This window comes from Phoca vitulina, unplaced genomic scaffold, assembly GCF_004348235.1.
Source record: "Phoca vitulina isolate PV1807 unplaced genomic scaffold, GSC_HSeal_1.0 scaffold38, whole genome shotgun sequence".
Taxonomy (NCBI): domain Eukaryota; kingdom Metazoa; phylum Chordata; class Mammalia; order Carnivora; family Phocidae; genus Phoca; species Phoca vitulina.
In genome coordinates, this window is record NW_022589741.1 from 15,969,628 (window position 1) to 15,989,691 (window position 20,064).

The 20,064-nt window shown below is 48.2% G+C and overlaps 1 protein-coding gene across 1 annotated transcript in view; it reads left to right on the forward strand.

Moving 5' to 3' along the window:
• POU2F3 (POU class 2 homeobox 3) overlaps nt 1–20,064 on the forward strand; it is a 73,644-nt gene that overhangs the window by 20,542 nt on the left and 33,038 nt on the right. The window contains exon 3 of the mRNA XM_032427954.1: nt 8,357–8,391. Coding sequence (XP_032283845.1) covers nt 8,357–8,391 — 35 coding nt within the window. The remainder of the gene's footprint in view (nt 1–8,356; nt 8,392–20,064) is intronic.

Here is a 20,064-nt window from a genome sequence, read left to right on the forward strand (position 1 = left end):
AATTGTACTTAGAATTTTTTATTTTGCGAAAACTCAGACGTATGGAAAACATAGAAAACAGTTAATGAACAGCCATATACCCATCACCTGGATTTAGTAACTGTCAACATCTCGCCATCCATATTTGCTTCATCCATTTGTTTCTGAAATCCCTTTTTTTTTCTTTTCAACTTTCCCTTGTGGACATTTTCAAACACACATGACAGCAGAGACAAATACAATGAGCCCCCATATACTCATTGTCTCCTCTCAACAACCATCACATTTCTGCTCTTCCTGCTGCTGGAATATTTTCTTATACATTCTAGACATTGCAACATTTCCATCCTAAATATGGCAAGGATGCATCTGTAAAACAGAAGGAACTTTTCCTTCTTAACTACAATACCATTATTATACTTAAAATGAATTTCTCATTTAATTCTCATGGCCATGCCATGAAGAAGTTTTTATGTAAAGACAAGTGTTGTCATCTCTAGGCTAAATCTCCTTTCCTCATCTGATGTGACATCTGGGCTCCTTACCATCTTGGTCCTCATGCTCGGCAGCCCAGTTCATCAGCCCAGTTCATCCCTTTTTCAAACTGACGCCCTGTACTGGGCACAACGCTCTCAGTCAGGGATCTGCCTTGATCTGCCTCTCCATTAATGAACGGGACCGCCTTAGCTTTTTAAGCAGCTACACCACACACATGCAACACACTTGGGCTAATATTGAGCTTTGGCCAGCTCAAAAATCTCCTTTTCTGTGGTTTCTTTTCCACGTGGGATACTCTAAAGCCAGCCTCCCCTTGTGCCCCCTCCTCGAAAGGTTTATTTCCAAATAATGTCTGCCAACAAACAGAAATGAGAATTCTTTCTTCCTTTTTGTTTTTCTTTTTTGGCAGGGGAGACATATCTGATTTCTTTAGGAGATTCAGCCTCTCTCAAAATGTAACATACAGAGGACAGACATTTTGGCGGCAAAATGCCTGACACTCTGCATGCTTGAATTCCTAGTCACCATATGTATCCGCTATGACTATTGCTACTGTAGTTTGAAATTGGTTATTGGTATGTTGAAAAAGCTTTTTATGAGGCTTCCAATTATAGCACGTAGTATGGGGTTTTTTTCAGCTTTATTGACGTGCAAGTGATAAAATTGTAAGAGATTCACAGCGTACATCATGGTGATTTGATATGTGTATACACTGGGAAATGATCCCCTCCATCTGGTTAATTATCACGTCCATCACCTCACCTATTTACATTTTTTTGTATGTGAGAGAACCTTTCAGTTCTCCTCAGCAAATTTCCATTATACAGTAGAGTCCTATCAACTATAGTCACCGTGCTCTATATGATATCCTCAGACTTTATTCATCTTACAGCTGAACGTTTGTACCATTTTACCAACCTCTTCCTATCCCCCCACTCCCTCAGCCTCTGGCAACCACTTTTCTACTCTCTCACGCTCTGTTTCTATGAGTTTGACTTTTTAAAAAAAATTTTTTTTGAGATTCCACATGTAAGTGATACCGCGCAGTATTTGTATTTTTCTGTCTTATTTCACTTAGCATAATACCCACAAGATCCATCCATGTTGTCACAAATGGCAGGATTTCCATTTTTCTCGTGGCTGAATAATATTCCAGTGTGTGTGCGTGTGTGTGTGTTTTAAGATTTTATGTATTTATTTATTTATTTGAGAGAGAGCATGAGCGAGGGGGGGAGGGGCAGAGAGAGAGGGAGAAGCAGACTCCCCGCCAAACAGAGAGCTGACGTGGGGCTCGATCCCAGGACCCTGGGATCATGACCTGAGCCGAAGGCAGACGCTTAACCTACTGAGCCCCCCAGGCGCCCCTGTGTGTGTGTGTGTGTGTGTGTGTGTGTGTGTTTAAATAAACAACATCTTCTTTATCTATCCATCCATCAATGGACACAGATTGTGTCCATATCTTGGCTGTTGTGAATATCGCCACAGTGAACATGGGGGTGCAGATATCTCTTTAATAGCATTGTTTTCATTTACTTTGGAGATATACCCAGAAGTAGGATTGCTGGGTCATACGTAGCAGATAGTCTTCTAGTTGGGTATAACTTTGTGCAATTTGACTACTTTAGTGGACTACCCAACATAAAGTAGAAAAGCAGATTTCTGGGCTAGCTTATTTGTTAAAACAGAATTCCCTAATTAAAAAATAAAAGTCTCTAGTTTACTTTTTGTCTGTTTCATTTTTGTTGAGGTAAAAAAAACCACATAACATAAAAACTAAATATAAACCATTAAATTTAAACATAAAATTTACCATCTTAACCATTTCTAAGTGTACAGTTCGACCTCCCCTGTCTTTTATATATATATATATACAGTTGATTTTGTTTAACCCAAGTACAGGGCTTTACATTTATTCCTGTTACATTTTACCTTGTTGGTTTTGGCTTCCTATTAGAACATGCCAAAATATTTTCTAATCCTGATTCTATCATCCAGTTTTCTGCATTCATCTCCCTCTCTGCTTTGAATCATTTCCAAATTTGATCAACATTTGTTTACCTAAGCTGTTGATCAAAGTCAAACCCTTGGTTTCTCTGTGTCGGCCACTGGATGCAGTGTCTTTTTTTTTTTTTTTTTTTTTGTGTAAGCTCTAGGCCCAACATGGGGCTGGACCTCAAAACCCCAAGATCAAGAGTCACATGCTCTACTGACCGAGCCAGCCAGGTGTCCCATGCAGTGCCTTTACTGGGAAAACTGTATGAGTATAAGAGTTGAGAAATCAAGCTTTGGTCTTGATTCAAGTTCTCTGAGGCTGTGTGTCCTCTGCAAGGTGCTTCCCCTCTGAGTTTGGACTTCGGTGTCCTTCCAACTCTTCCTTCTGTGTGTCTGTCCTGCTTTGTTTTTCCTGCAAGTGATTGCTACCTTCCAAAGACGGAGCCAGGGCTTGGAAATATGATATGTTCAAACTTTCGGCAGATGGTGGCACCTGTGACTTTCTCAGGTCAGAATCAAAGATTGGTTTTTGGAGCAGTTCCTTAGTAATTTGGATCAAACATATGGTCATTTGGCACCTACTGTGTATTAGATACTTTTAGGCACTTGAGGTTCAAAGATGAATAAGATTTATAATAATGCTAACCTCTAGGAGCTCATGATTTCATGAGAGAAACAAACACATGAACCACTGGGTCTAAAAATTGTGGTATGTGCAATAAAAGTCATAAATAAGAGGTGTGGAAACACAGAGAAAATCCCATATTTTGCTTTGGGAAAGTTTCATGGAGGATGTGACATTTGAGTTTAGTCTTAGAGGACGAGTGTGTATTTTCTAGGGAGAGAAGGGCACAGCACATGCAAAGTCCCTAACATAAGACCAGGCTTAGCCTGGATAGGGGAATGGCCCAGGATGTCTGGAGCCCAGCTCTACAACTGGGGAGTACCTCCCAGTGCACGAAGCATGGTCACCAGCTTTCTCTCCTTTGAGCTTTACTATAATCCTGGAAAGTGGGTGGAATGGGAATTATGACCTTATTTTGCCATTGAGAAGCCTGAAGCCTCTGGAGCTGCCTGCCTTGATCAAACTCACACAGCCCGGGAGTGATGGAACCAAGCCTTGAACCTCAGTTCTCCACTTCAAGTCCAGGACTGTTTCCAAGTACGCCCTTGCTGCTTCTCCACAGAGCATTGCAAAGGGGTATAAAGTAAGTCTCTGATGATCGTGGACCAGGATTTCGCCTAATATGATAATTACATCCTCTCATTTCTCCCTGAAAGAGGAGCACCTACCTCACTGTGTCAAAGATGAATAAATTGAGTCCCAGAAACGGCTCACCAGTCATCTTTCAATCTAGAGCATTAGCAGTAGAATCAGAATCAGAACTGGAATGGCTCTGGGGAGCTGAGCCCTTCCTAAGTGCCCAGCACTGAGCTATAGGGCACTCTTGACTCTGTTGGAGTGTCATGGGGCCAGTCTCCTTGGGAGGTCCTGGCCAACCAGGTACCTCATTCACTTAGGCTGGGTTTCAAGGAAGATTAGGTACAGATACCAATGCAGGTAAGAATGAATTTGATGAGAAGGAGAAATGTCCTCACTAGGCTCCAAGTGCAGCAGGTGCATCCTCATGATAAGAGGCCTCTTGAGAAGGGCCATGGAAAAACTTCTAGGCAAGAGAAATTATTAATTTTGTTGGCTGGTGAGTTTTAAAATTAAACTCTGAATTCTGCTTGCTCATCTTTTCCATTTTGTGGATCTCATAAACAACATGATAATTGCATTCACAGAAATCAAAAGCAAAGACCTTCTTTAATTGTCCACAAAGCTGATGACCTCCTCCAAGTCAAACTGTTTTGGCCCTCCACTGTTTCTCTCACTGTATTAATACCTCCTTCTGGAAACATCTTCCCCTTTTACCTCCCAGTCACCATCCTTGCCTGGTCTTCCTCCTCCTCGAGTGCCCACTCTTTCTCCGTCTCCTTCGCTGGCTCCTCCTCATCATCCCAGTCTTGACTTTTCTTTCTTCTTCATCTGGACTCAGTTCCTTTGTAACCTCACTGAATCCTGTGGCTTTAAATGCCACCTATAAGCAGATAACTACCCAGGTTATACTTCTGACCTCACACTTCTCCTGAGTCCAAACTCACTTCCCTGCCTCTCCTGGGATATCTCACTGGCATCTCAAACTTACCTCCTTCAAAAACATAGCTTTCGACCTTCTACCCCCAGCCTGCCCTTCCCTGAGTCACCCCCATCTCTGGTAATGGCACCACCGATTATTCCATCGAGAAAGGCCAAACCCTAGAAATCATCCTTGATTCCTCTCTTTCCCTGCACCCCACCTCCCATCCATCAGCCAGTCCTGTCAGCTATCAATTCAACATTCTAAATCCAAGCTTTTCTCACCACCTCCACTGTCGCTGTCCCTTCCACTCTGCTGCCCTTTCTCATCTGGGCCACTGCAATGGCTCTCAACTGGTCTTGCTTCCTGCTCTCTAACCCCCTACCAGCTCATCACTGTAGGTTTAAACACTGAAGTCAGATCATGTGACTCCTCTGCTCAAACCCTCTATCACTTCCTGTCGTCCTTCAGCTTTCACCATCACCTGTCTGCCAGATCCACGTCAGCTTGCCTCTGATTACCCCATTCTTCAGCCCTACTAGCCTCATTACTATTCCTCAGCATGCAAGCCTGCTCTTGCCTTAGGTCCTGATACTTCTGTCTGGAATGATCTTCCTCAGACCTTCGAAAGGTTGGGTCCTCACTTCATGGAGTGAAAACCTCACCTCCCCTCAGTGGCCTTCCCAGACCACCTGCTTATGAACAGCCTCTGACACGTCCTTCCCCTGACAAAGTATTATTGTTCTCCACAGTAATTATCTCTAAATGAAATTCTATATTTGTTTTCTTATTCCTTTTATGTCTCCTCAAGTCGAAAAGAAGTCAGGGACTTCTGCTATCTTCTCCAGGATTGTATTCCCAGCGCCTAGAACAGTGCCTGGTACCTAGTGTGGGCTGAGTAAATGCGTATTGGATGAATGAATTTGCTCTTGTGTCAAGTTTTAAAATTACTCCTTATTAGGCCAACTTTACAATGTCATGGAAGGATTTTTTTTTTAAAGATAAAAGCTCCTCAAAAAATAAAATCTAGAACTACCGGATTATCTAGCAATTCCACTTCTGGGCATTTATCCAAATAAATGAAGACACTAACTCAAAAAGATATCTCCCCCCCCAGTTCAATGCAGTATTATTTACAATAGCCAAGACATGGAAACAGCCAAAGTGTCCACTGGTGGATGAATAAGTAAAGAAAATATGCTGTGTATATGTCTATATGCACACATAACATGGGACATAGAACATTATTCAGCCATGAAAAAGAATGAAATCTTGCCATTTGTGACAACATGGACAGAACTTGAGGGCATTACGCTAAGGGAAATAAATCAGGCAGAGAAAGACAAATACCATATGATCTCATTTATATGTGAAATCTCAAAAGCAAGCAAGCAAACAAACAAACAAACAAAAACAAAAGCCAAGCTCATAGATACAGAGAACAGATTGGTGGTTGCCAGAGCTGAGGGGTGGGGATAGGTGAAATGGGTAAAGGGTGCCAAAACTTCCAGTTATAAAATACAGTAAGTCCTGGGGATGTAATGAGCAGCATGGTGACTGTAGTTAAAACTGGATTGCATATTTGAAAGTTGCTGAGAGAGTGGATCTTAAAAATTCTCATCAGAAGAAAAAAAATGTGTAACTATGTGTAGTGATGAATGTTCGCTAGACTTATTGTGATGATCAGCGTGTTCACAATGTATACAAATGTTGAATCATGCGGTACACCTGAAACTAATGTAATGTTATTTGTCAGTTACACCTCAATTGAAAAAAAAGGTAAAAGCAATTTTGCCTTTAAGTCTATCTGTCTATGTGCAACTGCTTTCAGATTGTGGGCCCTTCCTACCTTTAGCTCCCCTTGCAGATTTTACGTATTATCTTCATTGATCTCAAAATCAGGCTGCTATCCAGAGGTCACTCCATATCTCCCCGTATGCCCTTCTCAGGACCCCATCCCTCTTCATCCTCTGCTCTCATCTTGCTGCCCTGGTTGCTGGAGGAGATGCCCTCACAACCATAGAGGAAAGGGCACGCTTCCCCATCCTCATTTAGAACAGAGCAGGGCAAGGGGTTTAAGTTAAAACTCCAGAGGATTCTCTTAGGTCCCATTCATTGTTCTACCAGGCATTTCTTGAGACACTGCGCTATGTTAGGAACCGTGGTGGCCATTGAGAATGGAGGTCATGTCCCCATTTTCATGGAACTCATAGACTAGCAGGAGAAAAGCCCACAGAAAAGGAGTCCCATGATGTGCCATGCAGGGGCAGCGAGGGCTCCTGGGGTCCAGAGTGGAGCAAGGCTAAGTGTGGAGACAGGACAGGCTTGGTATGTTTGCACCTGAGCTCAGGGTGCCTGGGAGGGAGCGAGGTGGGATCCTGAGGGACAGTCATATGGGGATTTGTGTGTTGTGCTAAGGGATGGAGACTTTATTCCAAAGTTATTGAAGAGCCAATGAAAAGCAGAAGAATTTTCTGATTGAAAGTTCTGAATTCATTCACTTGTCCATTTATTCTTTCATTCAACCAGTATATTTTGAACCCCTGTTATGTACTAAGCCCAGTGCTGTGCCCTGAATGTATGGTATTTAGTCAGTAGTCATTGTCCTTGCTGTCACAGAGCCAGCCAGCCATGGCGCATAAAGGAAGCTGGTTCGGTGGCTCCTGCCATAGTTTGGTGGCGGTTTTGGGGTTTGGTTTTTTTTTTTTAAGATTTTATTTATTTATTTGACAGAGAGAGAGGGAGAGAGCACAAGCAGTGGGAGCGGCAGAGGGAGAAGGAGAAGCAGGCTCCCCGCCGAGCAGGGAGCCCGATGCCGCTCGATCCCAGGACCCTGGGATCATGACCTGAGCCGAAGGCAGACGCTCAACGACTGAGCCACCCAGGCGCTCCACTGCCATAGATAATTATAGGAAAAGGAAACTTTATTATAGCTAACAATAGAAGCAAGTCCCCCTAACAACAGGTGTATATTTAAGCAAACTATGGTCCCCAGAATGGAATATTAGGGAACCATTAAAAACGATGTTTGCAAGCGTTGGAGAAATAAAAGATTTATGGTGCCTCTTAATAGTAGAGGGGAAATATTAATGATGTTCACTGGGAAAAGCAGGGTAAAATTTATACAGGGTGGTGAATATCAATGAGGAAAAACAAACATAAAAAAAAGATGATAACATATACAAAAATATGAATTATAGCTGCCCCTCGGCAGAGTGATTTTTCTGCTACTTTATACTTCTCTATAACAAATATTTTTCTCTATTAAGCACACATTTACTTCTCCCACCATAACTTGTTCCGTTATAAAAGGAAAGAGATGAACAGACAAGAAATGAAAGCCAGAGGGGAGAAAGCAAGGACAGACACCTGTCTATCTGACATGACTTAGGTGTCATGTCCCCAGGAGGACTGGGATGGGGCAGCCGTGTTAGGTGGCCGGTCATCCCTTGCTTAGCCACGACAGCTTGTTATCTGTCTGAAGGAGTGCCACAGAACGTGCGCTCCGGGATGTCAATTTCCATCCCGGGTGACTCTGTGTGACCTCGGACAAGTCACTCTTCCTGGTTATCCACCACCCTGGAGGAGATTTTCCAAAGACCTCTCCGGGAAACAGGATAAGTAGGAAGAGCCTGGCCACAGGGGAAGCGGGTGTTCCTTTTCAAAATCTAGACAAGCTCCTCCCCCACATTGCCATTTCCCTCTAACCTTCAGTTCGTCCCAATCCCACTAACAACTCATATTTTCGTTTTTATCTCTTTCAGGAAATGATCGAAATGGCCTAGATTTCAACAGGCAGGTAAGGTCTTTCAGAAAGCAACCTTTATTCTCTAAATGTTGAGGGGCAGGGGCGGGGGGTGGCCACTTAGACTACGCCAGGTGCGGGAGATATAAAGAAGATTATGTCAAGTTTGAGGGTGTTTATTCATAGGCTCAGTAGCTTTCAGGGGCCTATCAAGGGCCTTTGTGTCCAGCCCCTCCCCAGTCAACAAGCCAACGTTGGGGTCCCCACTATCCCCTCAAAAGAGTGCTGACACCTGGAGCACTTATTTAGGACTAAGTACTCGCCTGATGTGGTGCAGAATCTAAAACCACAGCTCTCTTTCCGTCACGGCGTTTAGTCCGAGTTGCCTCTTGGGTGAGTCGGTCTGTGTGGACCAATTGTTCAGAGAGGAATGTATGGAGGTACCAAGGATGGAGGACCTGAGACCCTCAGGGAACTCCCGATTGAAAGGGGAAGATAGGGGACAAAACAGGAGGAACAGAACAAGAGAGGCCAGGACAAAGTGTATAACCTGTCTCCGTGGGACAGTGTAGACACAAGCTTGGCGCCTTTGAAGAAAACCGAGTCGTGTGGGGTTCGAGTTAGTCTGGGAGGGCTTCAGGTGGGGGCAGATGGTGTTGGACAGAGTGCGGGATGGACAGATGTGAAGGGAAGGATGGAGCAGAGGGAGGGGACTTTCCCCCTTGAGATCAGGCTGGCGGGAAGCCGGGGGGAGAGGGCTCGGACAGGGCATGATGCCAGGGCAGATGTGGGAGGGTATGTTGGCGGGAGGAAAGCTAAGGTGGTCTGAGTTTTCTCAGCTGAAAAATTAATTGATTCCCTAAATTTGGCCGGGGGTGGGGTGGGGCATATACACTATGCCAGGTGTGGGAATACAAAGAAAATTAAGACATGCTCTCTGCCCTGCTGCAGCTTATAGTCTAGCATGGAGGGTGCAAGAGAGAGATAAAAGGAGAGGGAGGAGAGAGAGACTCCTCAGGGAATAATTCTAATACACTCGCAACCCTGCTTTACTAGAGGTGTGTAGAAAGCATGGTGTCAAACAGAAATGGAAAGAGTTCATTCTTCCTGGGAGCTCAGGGCGGGCTTCATGGAGGAGGTAATATTTGAACTAGCTCTAAAAGGTGAGTAGGACTCTGTCAGGCAGAGAAGAGTGCGGTGGAAGGGCAGAAAATCCTGATGTGGGGGTGCATTGGAGAATCACGGGTTCCTTCTTGCTCTGATATTCTGCGTCCAAGTTTAGGTGACAGTCTGAGGTGGGACTGGAGATCAGACTCCTTTATCTATACAGTGATTTGAAGTCACTACTAATGTTTCCTAAAGGGCTGGGTACTTTCTGGGTACATCCTTCATGGTCAGAGAGAGCAATAATCTGGAGTCCCAAGCCAAAACCTCTCAGGCGTTTTGCATTTTGTTTACTGTGGAAGTCATCTAACGAGTGGAGGCAAACTACTCTCTCTGTACACGAGGCCTAAAGTAGAGAGAGGCTTCAGACTTAGGACTTGCCACCAACATGGTCATTAAACACCGGAACAGCCACCAAGGGAAAGAGACAGTAGAGTCAGCTTCTCACCCATGGTCTTTGCATATGAGACAGAGTCTTCTCTCAGGGATAGTTTTGCCAGGTTTGCTTGCAGGGCGGGAGGATGGAGGAGATTCCCCAGGATTCTGTGATCCTGAAGGAGAATCCTAAGCAGGTTGGGATGGGGCCTGTGCCCTGTGCTTTCCACCCTGAGGAGGCAGGATGGCAGCCTGGGACCCACCTTTCATTGTCCCAGGCCCTTGGAGAAGATGCACAGGGAGGAGCCCATTCCACACCAAGATGTGACCACACCAGCCCAGTCCGGAGGTGGCCTGCTCCACAGGCCTGGTGGGTTGAACTGCCTATGTGATCTTTTGGAAGCTTGAGAAACCCTTGTGCTTGGGACAAGGCTGGGGGCAGCCCCTCTGGCCTTAGGCAGCATCCAGAGAGGTTCCTGGCTCTTTGAACATCTTTTGGGGTGTGGTTTCTCCAACAGTTGGGAGAAAGCATGCTGGCTTCTTCCAGGAGTGGACCTCGCTTGAATTTGCTTCACTTAGCTGAGCCCCATGGGGTGGGCTGTTCCCTCCTCCCTCCCCTGGAAAGGGTTTTTGGATTTCTCATTACTGACAAGAACAGACATGACGGATCTTTCCTTTCAAGAAGGGGAGAATTTTGGAGAAAGAGGCTCAGCCAGGTCACACTCCTTTACACTCTTAGGCCAGAGCACTCCTCTGCTCATGCGCATACACATCCATACCCCCGCTCCGCCGCCCATGGCTCCTCCCTGCGACCAGTCACTCTATCCCTCAGTGCCATCCGACACGGACACCCACAGGTTCACGTTCATACCAGCTCGCCTGCAGACCTACAGGTGGGCACCCAGGATCCTTGAGCCGCTGCGTTGACCGTCATCCCTCCACACTTCACAGGGAGGGAAGTAAACCAACATTCACTGCCTGTCAAGCTCTGTGGAAGGGGCTTTGGGCACTTTATCTCATTGAATTCTCACTATAGACCAAGGGTTACTATCCCCATTCGACAGGCTAGGAAGGCGCCTCCCAGGCAGCCCCACCTTTTTTTGGCGAAGGATTTGGGAGATGAACTAATGTGCCGAAGGTCACATGATTGGCCAACTGGCAGAATCAGGATTCGAACCCACATCTCTTGCACTCCAGAGCCCATCTTTCCCATGATGGCCTGCTGCATCCTCCTCTACAGTCTCTCCACTCTCCGCTCCCGGCACACACACCATGCTCAGGGAGCGGCTGGGAGCCAGGGGCTGAGCGTGACCTCACTGTGACTAACTGGGAGGAAATGGGAGGCAGAGGGTGTGGGGAAGGGAAGAAAGGGTGGTTGTGAGGAGCAGCCTGGTATGGCACAGGGAAGGGGTTGGCAGACACCGGAGAGCAAAGGCTGAGCCTCTGCCCTCGGTGAAGCCCCAGTTGGAAAGCCTCAAGCCAGTTGGTGCAATTGGGAGTTGTAGCCAGATACTGGCTAAACAGTCCTACGGTTGCATGAGCAAGGGACACTGGCTCATCAGGAAGTTTCACGCTGAGCCTGTTAGCTTCCTGGTCCCAGGAAAGCAGCCTGAGCCTGTTTGGAGGAGAATTGTGGGAAGACCCAGGTACCCAGAGGCAGGGCTACCCTGCCGTCCCTAGGAAGGATAAGAAAGTGGAGGGACAACAGGATAAGCCCAGATCCCTGGATGGGGAGGCAGGCGTCCTGGTGCCGATGCTATTTCTCTACCTCTCACTAGCCGTTGTCCTTAGACAAACCTCTCCATCTTCCTGGCCCTCAGTTTCCTCCCGGATAAAATGAAGAAGTTTGCAGGGGGTGATCTCTCAGGCTCCCGCAATCTGTCTGTTAGGTTCCCTTATTTCTTTCATGACCTATTCAGACTGGTTGGTTTGACTTCCACTCTCCTTTCACTTTTTTCTTCGAAGAGAAATAGGGAAGAGAGTGTCCATTTCTTCACCCTGAGCTGGAGAGAGTGGGGGAAAATAAGTCCCATGATATCTTTCCAGTCTTTATGATTTTGTGTGATCCCGTGAAAAGAATCGTTTGGAATGTAGGGGCAGAGGCAGAAGGACCCAGCTGGCTGGATTTGGGGCCCATCATTCATTCTTTGAATACTTAGTCATTCCGAAGCGCTGGAGAGGGTGTGTCAGGAGTAAGAAGATAAATTGCAAAACTGCTCAGTGAATTCCATGAGAGACGGGTAGCGCTGAGCTCCTGGGTACCTGCCTGAGGACATCACCAAAGAGATGGTGTCTGAAGTGGGGGACAGGGGAAGTGTAAGGGATTTGGCTGGCTGAGAAGGGCGGCAAGAGTATTCCAGGCAGAGGAGCCAGTGAGTGTGAGGGCTCCCTTGAGAAAGGGCGTGGCTTCAGGGGAAGTGTGAGAAGATGAACATGGGGGGAGATGAGGCAGAGGAAGCAGGAGTTGGGGGTCGGGCCACGTTGTGAAGAACTTTGAATGCACACCAAAGAATTTTCTCCTGTGGGCAGTAGGGAGCCATTAGGCGTTTTCTAGCGTGACTAGTTTCATTTAATGGAAGGGCATTAGAGGGGGTGTGGGTGAGGAGGGAAGGAAGGACGAAGGAGAGGCCTCATGGAATGCTGTTGTGGTATGAAGAAACGGGCAAAGCTCAGGAGAGGCATTATAGCAAAGAGGTCAAGCACACGAGCACAGAGGCAGACTGCCTGGGCTGGAATCGTGATCGTGTGGCCTTGGGAAAATTCCTCACCTTCTATGTTCCTCACTCTCCTCATCTGGAAAATGGGGAAACTAATGGTACCTATCTCACAGGGTTGTTGCAAAGGTCAAATGAGAGGGCGTGTGCCTTTTAGACAAGTGTCTAGAACCTAGGAACTGTGTACGTATTCGCTATGTTTATGACCGTGTCAGTATGCATGGAGAGGCTCAGATTTCAGAGAGAGCTCTGAGAGAAGATCAAGAGGATTTTGGCAACAGGTTGGACGAGATGGCAAAGGAATGGGAAGCGTCCAGCATGATTCTTAGATTTCTGATTTGGGATGCTAAGCATTGGAGGGACTGCAAGCAGAGCCCAAGAAGCCAGAAGGTAGAACAAGTATGTCCAGACGATGGAAGGAGCTGGAAGGCTATGGGTACCAGTACAGTGACAAATCGGGATCTGGAGTCCGGGGCACAGGTCAGGACACCTATCAGGGAGTCACCATTGCATCGTGTTAACTGAAATGGTGGGAGGGAGGGAGGCCCCCTAGAGATGGTGTGCAGAATGGGATGGGGATGCTGGGAAGACCTGCAGAAGAATCACATGTGGGACAGGCTGAGGAGTGGGTGCCTATAGACAGGATGAAGAAGACGTGGTTAAAGGGATGGGGGTGGGGGTGGGGGGAGGAAAACCACCCCCACAAAGGAGAGATTTTCATGGCGCTGGGGAGAGCCACAGTGTCAAGGACTGCAGAGGTATTGTAGAGCCCAAAGCCTGAACACGGTTTCTGGCTTGGCAGTGAGACGAGCAGCGATGTTCTCATCTGGTGTGTGTGCTGAAAGCAGATGCCAGATTGCTGCAGGCGGGGGGCAAGTCGGAGTTAAGGAAATGAGGGAGATGTGCTCATGAGGTGACAAAGGGGTGGGGTGTTGGCCTAAAGTGGAGACACTGTAAAAGGAAGGCTTTGGAAGACGGGGGAGACCTCGGTGGGTGTGGGCTTGGGGAGGGATAGGAAATGCCATCAGCAGAGGAGACAGAAAAGACAGAATGCAGACAGAGGACCCACTGGAAAGGGTAGCCTAGGAAAGGAGAAGGACTCGTCCGAGAGGGTAGCAGGGCTGGGTGCCCTGTCAGTGAGTTCAGGAGCCCAGGGGACAGCTCTTCGCCTCCCTTCCCTGCTCTTTGGACCAACAGCTAGCTTCAGAAGGACATTGGAAGGTAGAATTGGCTTCAGGGGGCTTGGACAGTCCACAGTGACAGGTGCGCCCCTGGGGAGCCTCACGCTCTTCTGTCCTGGTGACTTCTGGATCCCTCGCTCCCCCCGGGCCACAAGTTTCCACCAGACAGATCAGAGCAATGTTTCCACATATGTTGTTGAGTGCCACTTTGCTAGAAGACTCCAAAAGTTCTCTGAGGCCAGAAGGATATCTGACGCAAGTTGGCAGTTGTCCTTGTCCCTAAGCTTCCTGCCACCAAAGCTGAGAATCAGTGACCTGGGGTTTTCTCTCCGTCCTAGGCTTGATAGCTTTCTCAGCTCACCTGCACCAATAGATGATTCCCCCATGCCAGCCAGCCAAGAGCAGTTACCCCAGCGTGCCCCCATATAACATTTAGCTTTAAATTGAATGGGATTTTCCTTCACTGTTTTCTTGAGCGTGAACCACCCTGGTTCTCTGGCTGCTCCCAGTATGTGTTGATTTGTACTGTTTAATTGGCTCAGTGAGGCATCTTCTCTAAAAGCAACAAAATTCAGCCCAAGGAAAGGTCTCTGAGGGTCCAGAATGATGGAGAGGCTTCTCCAGGGAGGCCCAGGAGGAGAACCACAGGCCAGGCCAGACCAGGCTCTCGAGCTGGCAAGGGAGGGTCTGCCGGGACAGCCTACTCGGCGCTCGCCCCTGGGAGCTCAGGGAGCAGCCTCGGGAGAGCCAGCACCGGAACGGCTGAGCACCAGGCGGCAAGGTAAGGAACTGAATGACCAAGTTCAGCCATTTCGTACCACGGACCTGTGCGTCGGTGGGTAGTGAGGAGTCAGAGGGGACTAAACATGGGTCCTGCCCACAGGAGCTCCCTGCCAGTGGGGAAGAAAACACAGCGGAGGAGGCAGCGAAAGAGAGGGAGGTCCCCTGCGCTGTAATATTAATGCCAATGGGGCTGGTTCTGCAGGTCTCAGAAAGCTGGGCAGGCACACATCGCCAGGCATGGGTCAGGGTAATGAGCCGGAGGGCAGCTCTGACATCTCCCCGTAGGACCCTGGGGGCGGGGGTGGGAATTAAGGATGGCAAGACTGTCGGTCCTCTGAGGCTGGTTTCCCTCTGCGGGGCACCCAGCTTCTGCTTCCACGCTTCCGAGTAGAGACAGGATTACGGGGGTGCGGGGGCAGGCTAAGAGACAGAAGAAGATGAGGAGTCTGCAAACCGCATTTTGCCCAACCTCAAGTGCTGATACAGAACATCCTTCGTTGTTTTCCCCTCTGAGGTGCCAAAGCAATTGAAAATCAGATCCGGGAGCCTGACGGAACTGTGTCGGGGACATGGTTTTGATGTAAGGGCTACAGTGGGCTTCCAAAGACCTTACTGCAGAATTAAATACAGCGTCCAGGCACAGGTGTAGATCTGGGGGAGGACAGACCTTAAAGTCCCCTGCTAGCCAACAGGCAGTTCTGAACAGAGGGACCAGAAGGGACCAACCCCCAAACACCCACTTACTTCTAAAACTGTGGTTCTCAGCCTTATCAGACCCAATGTCCCTTGGAACGAGGATTCTAGAAAGCCCCCTGAATCTCCTAGAATGGAATTTATAGAAAACACAAACATCCACAGGATGCTCTGATTTGAATAAAAGAATGAAAAAGAATTTAAAATAAAATAATAGATATTTCAACAAGGAAATCCTTGGGCACACTCCCCAGGAGGGTTCACCGGGCCAGTAGCATGCTAGTGCTCAGATGACAGACACAAACACAGACTGATAATGGCATGTTCTATTGGCAGCTCAAAAACCATGATTTTCCAAAATGTTAACTCTGCATAAAGGTCCCAACAAAATAAGATAGAAATCTTTCCTCAATTTACACAGAAAATGGCATCCCCAGAAAAAAGCCAGTGCCTATTAAAAGTATGCAAAAGATACTTGGTGCTCCTATAAAAAAAATGAATTGGGTTCTAGGCTCCCATGATTATAGGCAGGCTACTCACTGACACAGATGTCCAGTGGGGCATTTGGAAGTTGAATGAAAGTTGCCCGGAACATAAGTGTTTCTTGTTCAATATGTCCTTCTGCATTGCAGCAGGTCTGGAATGCCTGCTCTCTGCCCAGTAAATGCAAATCAGGCCTCCCCATTAGCCAGAAAAACCACCCCACAGGTTTCAGAAAATGATTTTCAGGGGCGCCTGGGTGGCTCAGTTGGTTAAGGTCTGCCTTTGGCTCAGGTCATGATCCCAGGGTCCTGGGATGGAGTCCCACATCAGGCTCCCTGTTCAGTGGAGAGCCTGCTTCTCCCTCTCCCTCTGCTGCTCCCCCTGCTTGTGTTCTCTCTCTCTCTGACAAATAAATAAAATCTTAAAAAAAAAAGAAAGAAAGAAAAGAAAATGATTTCCAGATTGGCCATCATCCCCAGTAAGGACAGCTGACCCACCAGGGGGACAGGTCCCTTCCACCAGGAGAGCAAGATTTACCCGTGGCTGTGTAGAAATACAAGGTAGTGGAAAACAGAGGCTCCCCAGCAGTGGAAGGAGGCGCCCCAGAAAGAACACACGCGGCCTCTGCCCTCGGAGAACATACTTGCTGTCCAGTGAGGGAGACAGGTCTGAGAAATTCCTAAAAATATCAGGACAAGGGCTATGTCAGCCAGGGCTGCCGGAACAGGGGTTAAGCTGGGCTCATCGAATGGCTTAGCTAGATGTGCTGCAGAATTAATTTTTCGTCAGGAGGTGATGGGTAAGATTAAATGACTCCTTTCTCCAGAGGGATTTCCCCACTGTGGTCAAGATAATATAACAATAATCGTATTTACTGGATCCTGCCTGTGTGCAGGCCCTGAGTGCAAAATGCATTATTAGCTATTATTATAATGCCAAATATCCAGTATTCCATTAAATACTTCTGGCAACCCTGTGAGGCAGATGGGGTCATTCCAGGCCTATAGATAAGGAAACCGAGGCGCTGAGTGGTTAAAGAATTTCCTGCAGTCACGCCATCCAGAGGCGAGCTGAAAGCCAGCCCGCCGGACTCCAGAAGGCCCGGCCTCGCCCCCTCCACAGCCCTACTTGTCTTGGGGGAGGCATCAGACAGCAGGGCTGAGTCGGTTGTATTGTGCTTCTATTCCTCATCCGAAGCTGACAACAGTGAGAGTTTCTCCTTCCTAGGCATGTCGTAAGGATTAATTACAGCTGAGATATGTAACTCGGCATGGTCTCTGACATACGGTAATCGACCAATAAACATTAGCTCCTATTACTTTCTGACGAACCCATAATTTTCTCGTCCTCTTCTCTCCCTGTGTGGCTGCTGAGCTGGGCTCGCCCCAGTTTAGATGAGCTGCAGATGCTACTAGAATGGTAATTTTTTTTCTGCGATCCCTGAGCTCGCAAGCTAAGCCTCCCACCCACCCCAGGCTTGGGTGGGAAGCCCTTGATAAGTGTCTTTGCTTTTGGAGAGGTGGGACTTTGTCTTCCTTTGCCAGCCATGCTTGGCTCTTTGGCTCGAGGCTCAGATGTCAGCTGCTTAGCGTTTATGGCCCTGGGCATCAGCCCCAGTATGGATGGGCCGAGCCTTGTTGAGAGCAGGGCAGGGAGGAGGAGATAGGAGTGCAGGAGCAGCTGTGGATTCTCAGGAGGCCTGTCCCTAGTGCAGTCCGGGTTACCTGATTGCGCCACCACCGCAAAGCCCCTCTGGGGCCCTGGCTCCAGCACTGGCTGGATGCGTCTAGACGGGGCACGGAGATGGACTATTCCTCTCTGCGCAGGTGCGGGATGGAGAGCAGCAAGGATGCCAGGCACCCAGCATCCGGACCCTCTCCCTGGTTCTGCAGGGATACAGAGGTGGACTTCCCTTGGAGATTTCAGTGAGTTGTCTTTGGTGGATGCAGACTCCGGTGAAGGGCCAGCCCTTCCCCCTCTCACGCAGGAGTCTTTTTGGAGCAGCCGTGTTGAAAGGGAAGCGGGATTTGGCCCCAATCACCGAAGAAGCTAATACCATTTCCCGAGCCCTCGGCTTAATGAGCACACTGGGTTGAGTCCTTCATAAGTAGTATCTCATTTAAACCTGCCAGCAACCCAGAGCAGTAGCTTTTATGCTCTTTATTTTACAGCTGGGCAAACTGGGTCTCAGAAAGGTCAAGGGCCTTGCTTAGAGCCAGGATTCAAACCGAGGATGATGGAATGCTCCGGGCACTTTACATAGAGTTATATCCTATTCGCTATTACTTAATTCTTACGACAGCCTGGTGAGGTGAGCATTATTATTCCCATTAGATAGCTGGGGAAACTATAACTCAGAGGTGAAGTAAGTTACCCAAGGTGGAGCTCAGATTCACAATAGGTCTCTCTGACTACCAGACAGCGAGAGAGAGAGAGAGAGCGAGAGAGAGAGAGAGAGCACGCTCCTGTGGGTGAGACATGACCTCACGTTACCCAGAGCCCGTCGTTCGACACGGGTACAGTACTTTTCCACATTTCCAGAACCTTCTCACTTTTACCAGCTCCTGCAGACCTCTCACAGCCACGGCTTGCCAGCCAGGATGACAGAGATAGCATCTGCAGGCTCAGGGAAGGGTGCCAGGTGAAGGGTGGGGTAAAGAAGGGTTCCCACCCAGAGGGTTCCCCTGGCCCCACGAGAAGCACCCCCTCCCTGGGCCTGTGCGTGAGAAGGGTGCAGGGAGAGGAGTGTTTGCCTGGGTATGTGCCTGCAGGGCAGGGGGTGGGACCTGGCTTTCTCTCTGCCCCCGAGTCAGAGGGCTGTCAAGGCAGCTCTAGTAACCAGGAGTTTACTTCTCCCAGACTCACAGCTGCAGCTGAAAATACACTTTTCCATCTCAAACTTCCTTCTCCGGGTCCAGCCCCGAGAATGGCTTTGAAGGCCGCTCCCAGGGCTCAGGGTTCAGTTCCCTAAAATGGTGAAGTGACTTGCAGGGAGGTGGTCGAGCCAGGGCATATTCAGTTTACCTCGATGCAGTGTCTCCTTGCCGATAGGCACTGTCTTCAGTGCTGGTCTGCTGTCTCCAGATCCAGCTGGTTCTGCTAATCGCAGCTGCCCACACTGTGCCCATAGTTCCCTGGACCTCTGCTGCTTGGGTGCACGTCAAGCTCCTCTGCCCTGTGTGGCCACTAAAATCCCCTTGGCTCGCAACCCCCAAGGATCCTTGGTTCACATCCTGTTTTGCTTTTGTTTCTTGGCGGCTCCTCTCCTGGGCTGGCACCCAGATTCTCCTGGTGTGGACTGCTGCAGGGTGTCCCTGGTTTGAGGCTCACAGATGACAGCGTGCTGGTCAGAGGTCCAGCTCCGGCATCACACAGACCTGGATTCTCATCTTGGCTCTACCAAGAGGCTCTGTGTCCTCTGGTCACTTCACTCTCAGCCTCAGTTTCTGCCTCTGTAAAATGGGGGGAAATAATAGCACGAACCTTAGAGCATTGTCAAGAGGAGGATTCAATGAGATTTTGAATGGAGAGTATCTGGGACACGGTAAATGCTCGACAGACTTGAGTTATCGGTGCTCTTGCAGTAACAGGGGTCTGGAGGCCTGGGCTTCACCTTATTCCAGATGGCAGTTCTGCTCAGATTCCCCCAACTGCTGGCCTTCCTCTGAGGCTTTTTCCTTGTGCCCTGGGACCTGACTCAGCCCATTACTGGAGCAACAATAAGAAAAATAGGCCAGACTTGGTCTGTGCCAGGTAAACACAGGCCTGTCTCACTATCTCACTATACCTAAGAGGGTGGTTCCTGATATGCCCATAAGTTGAAGTTTTATAAACTAAATCTTATTTTCTTCACCAAGAGAGCCTGCTATTTAAAGGAATATTAGACTGAATCTTTTTTTTTTAACTTAAAGATTATATTTATTTATTTGAGAGAGAAAGAGAGCACGAGCAGGGGGAGGGGCAGTGGGAGAGGAAGAAGCAGGCTCCCCGCTGAGCGCAGACCCCATGCGGGGCTCGATCCCAGGACCCTGAGATCATGACCTGAGCTGAAGTCAGACGCTTCACTGACGGAGCCACCCGGGCACCCCTAGACTGAATCTTTTCAAATAATGAAAAATGCCCTTTTACAGTCGGTTAGAACCAAACATCATCTATAGCATTTATTTGCTTAAAGTGAGTTATATGTTAATCTGTCCCGTGACATCTCTCGGAGAACGTGTGGGATCCTTACAAGAACAATGTTTCAACTTTACACTTTATCCCATCTGTCTGGATGGGCTCATCTGAGGACTGGGAAGTAGGTTTTGTAGACCACTCGTGTGGCTGGTAAATGA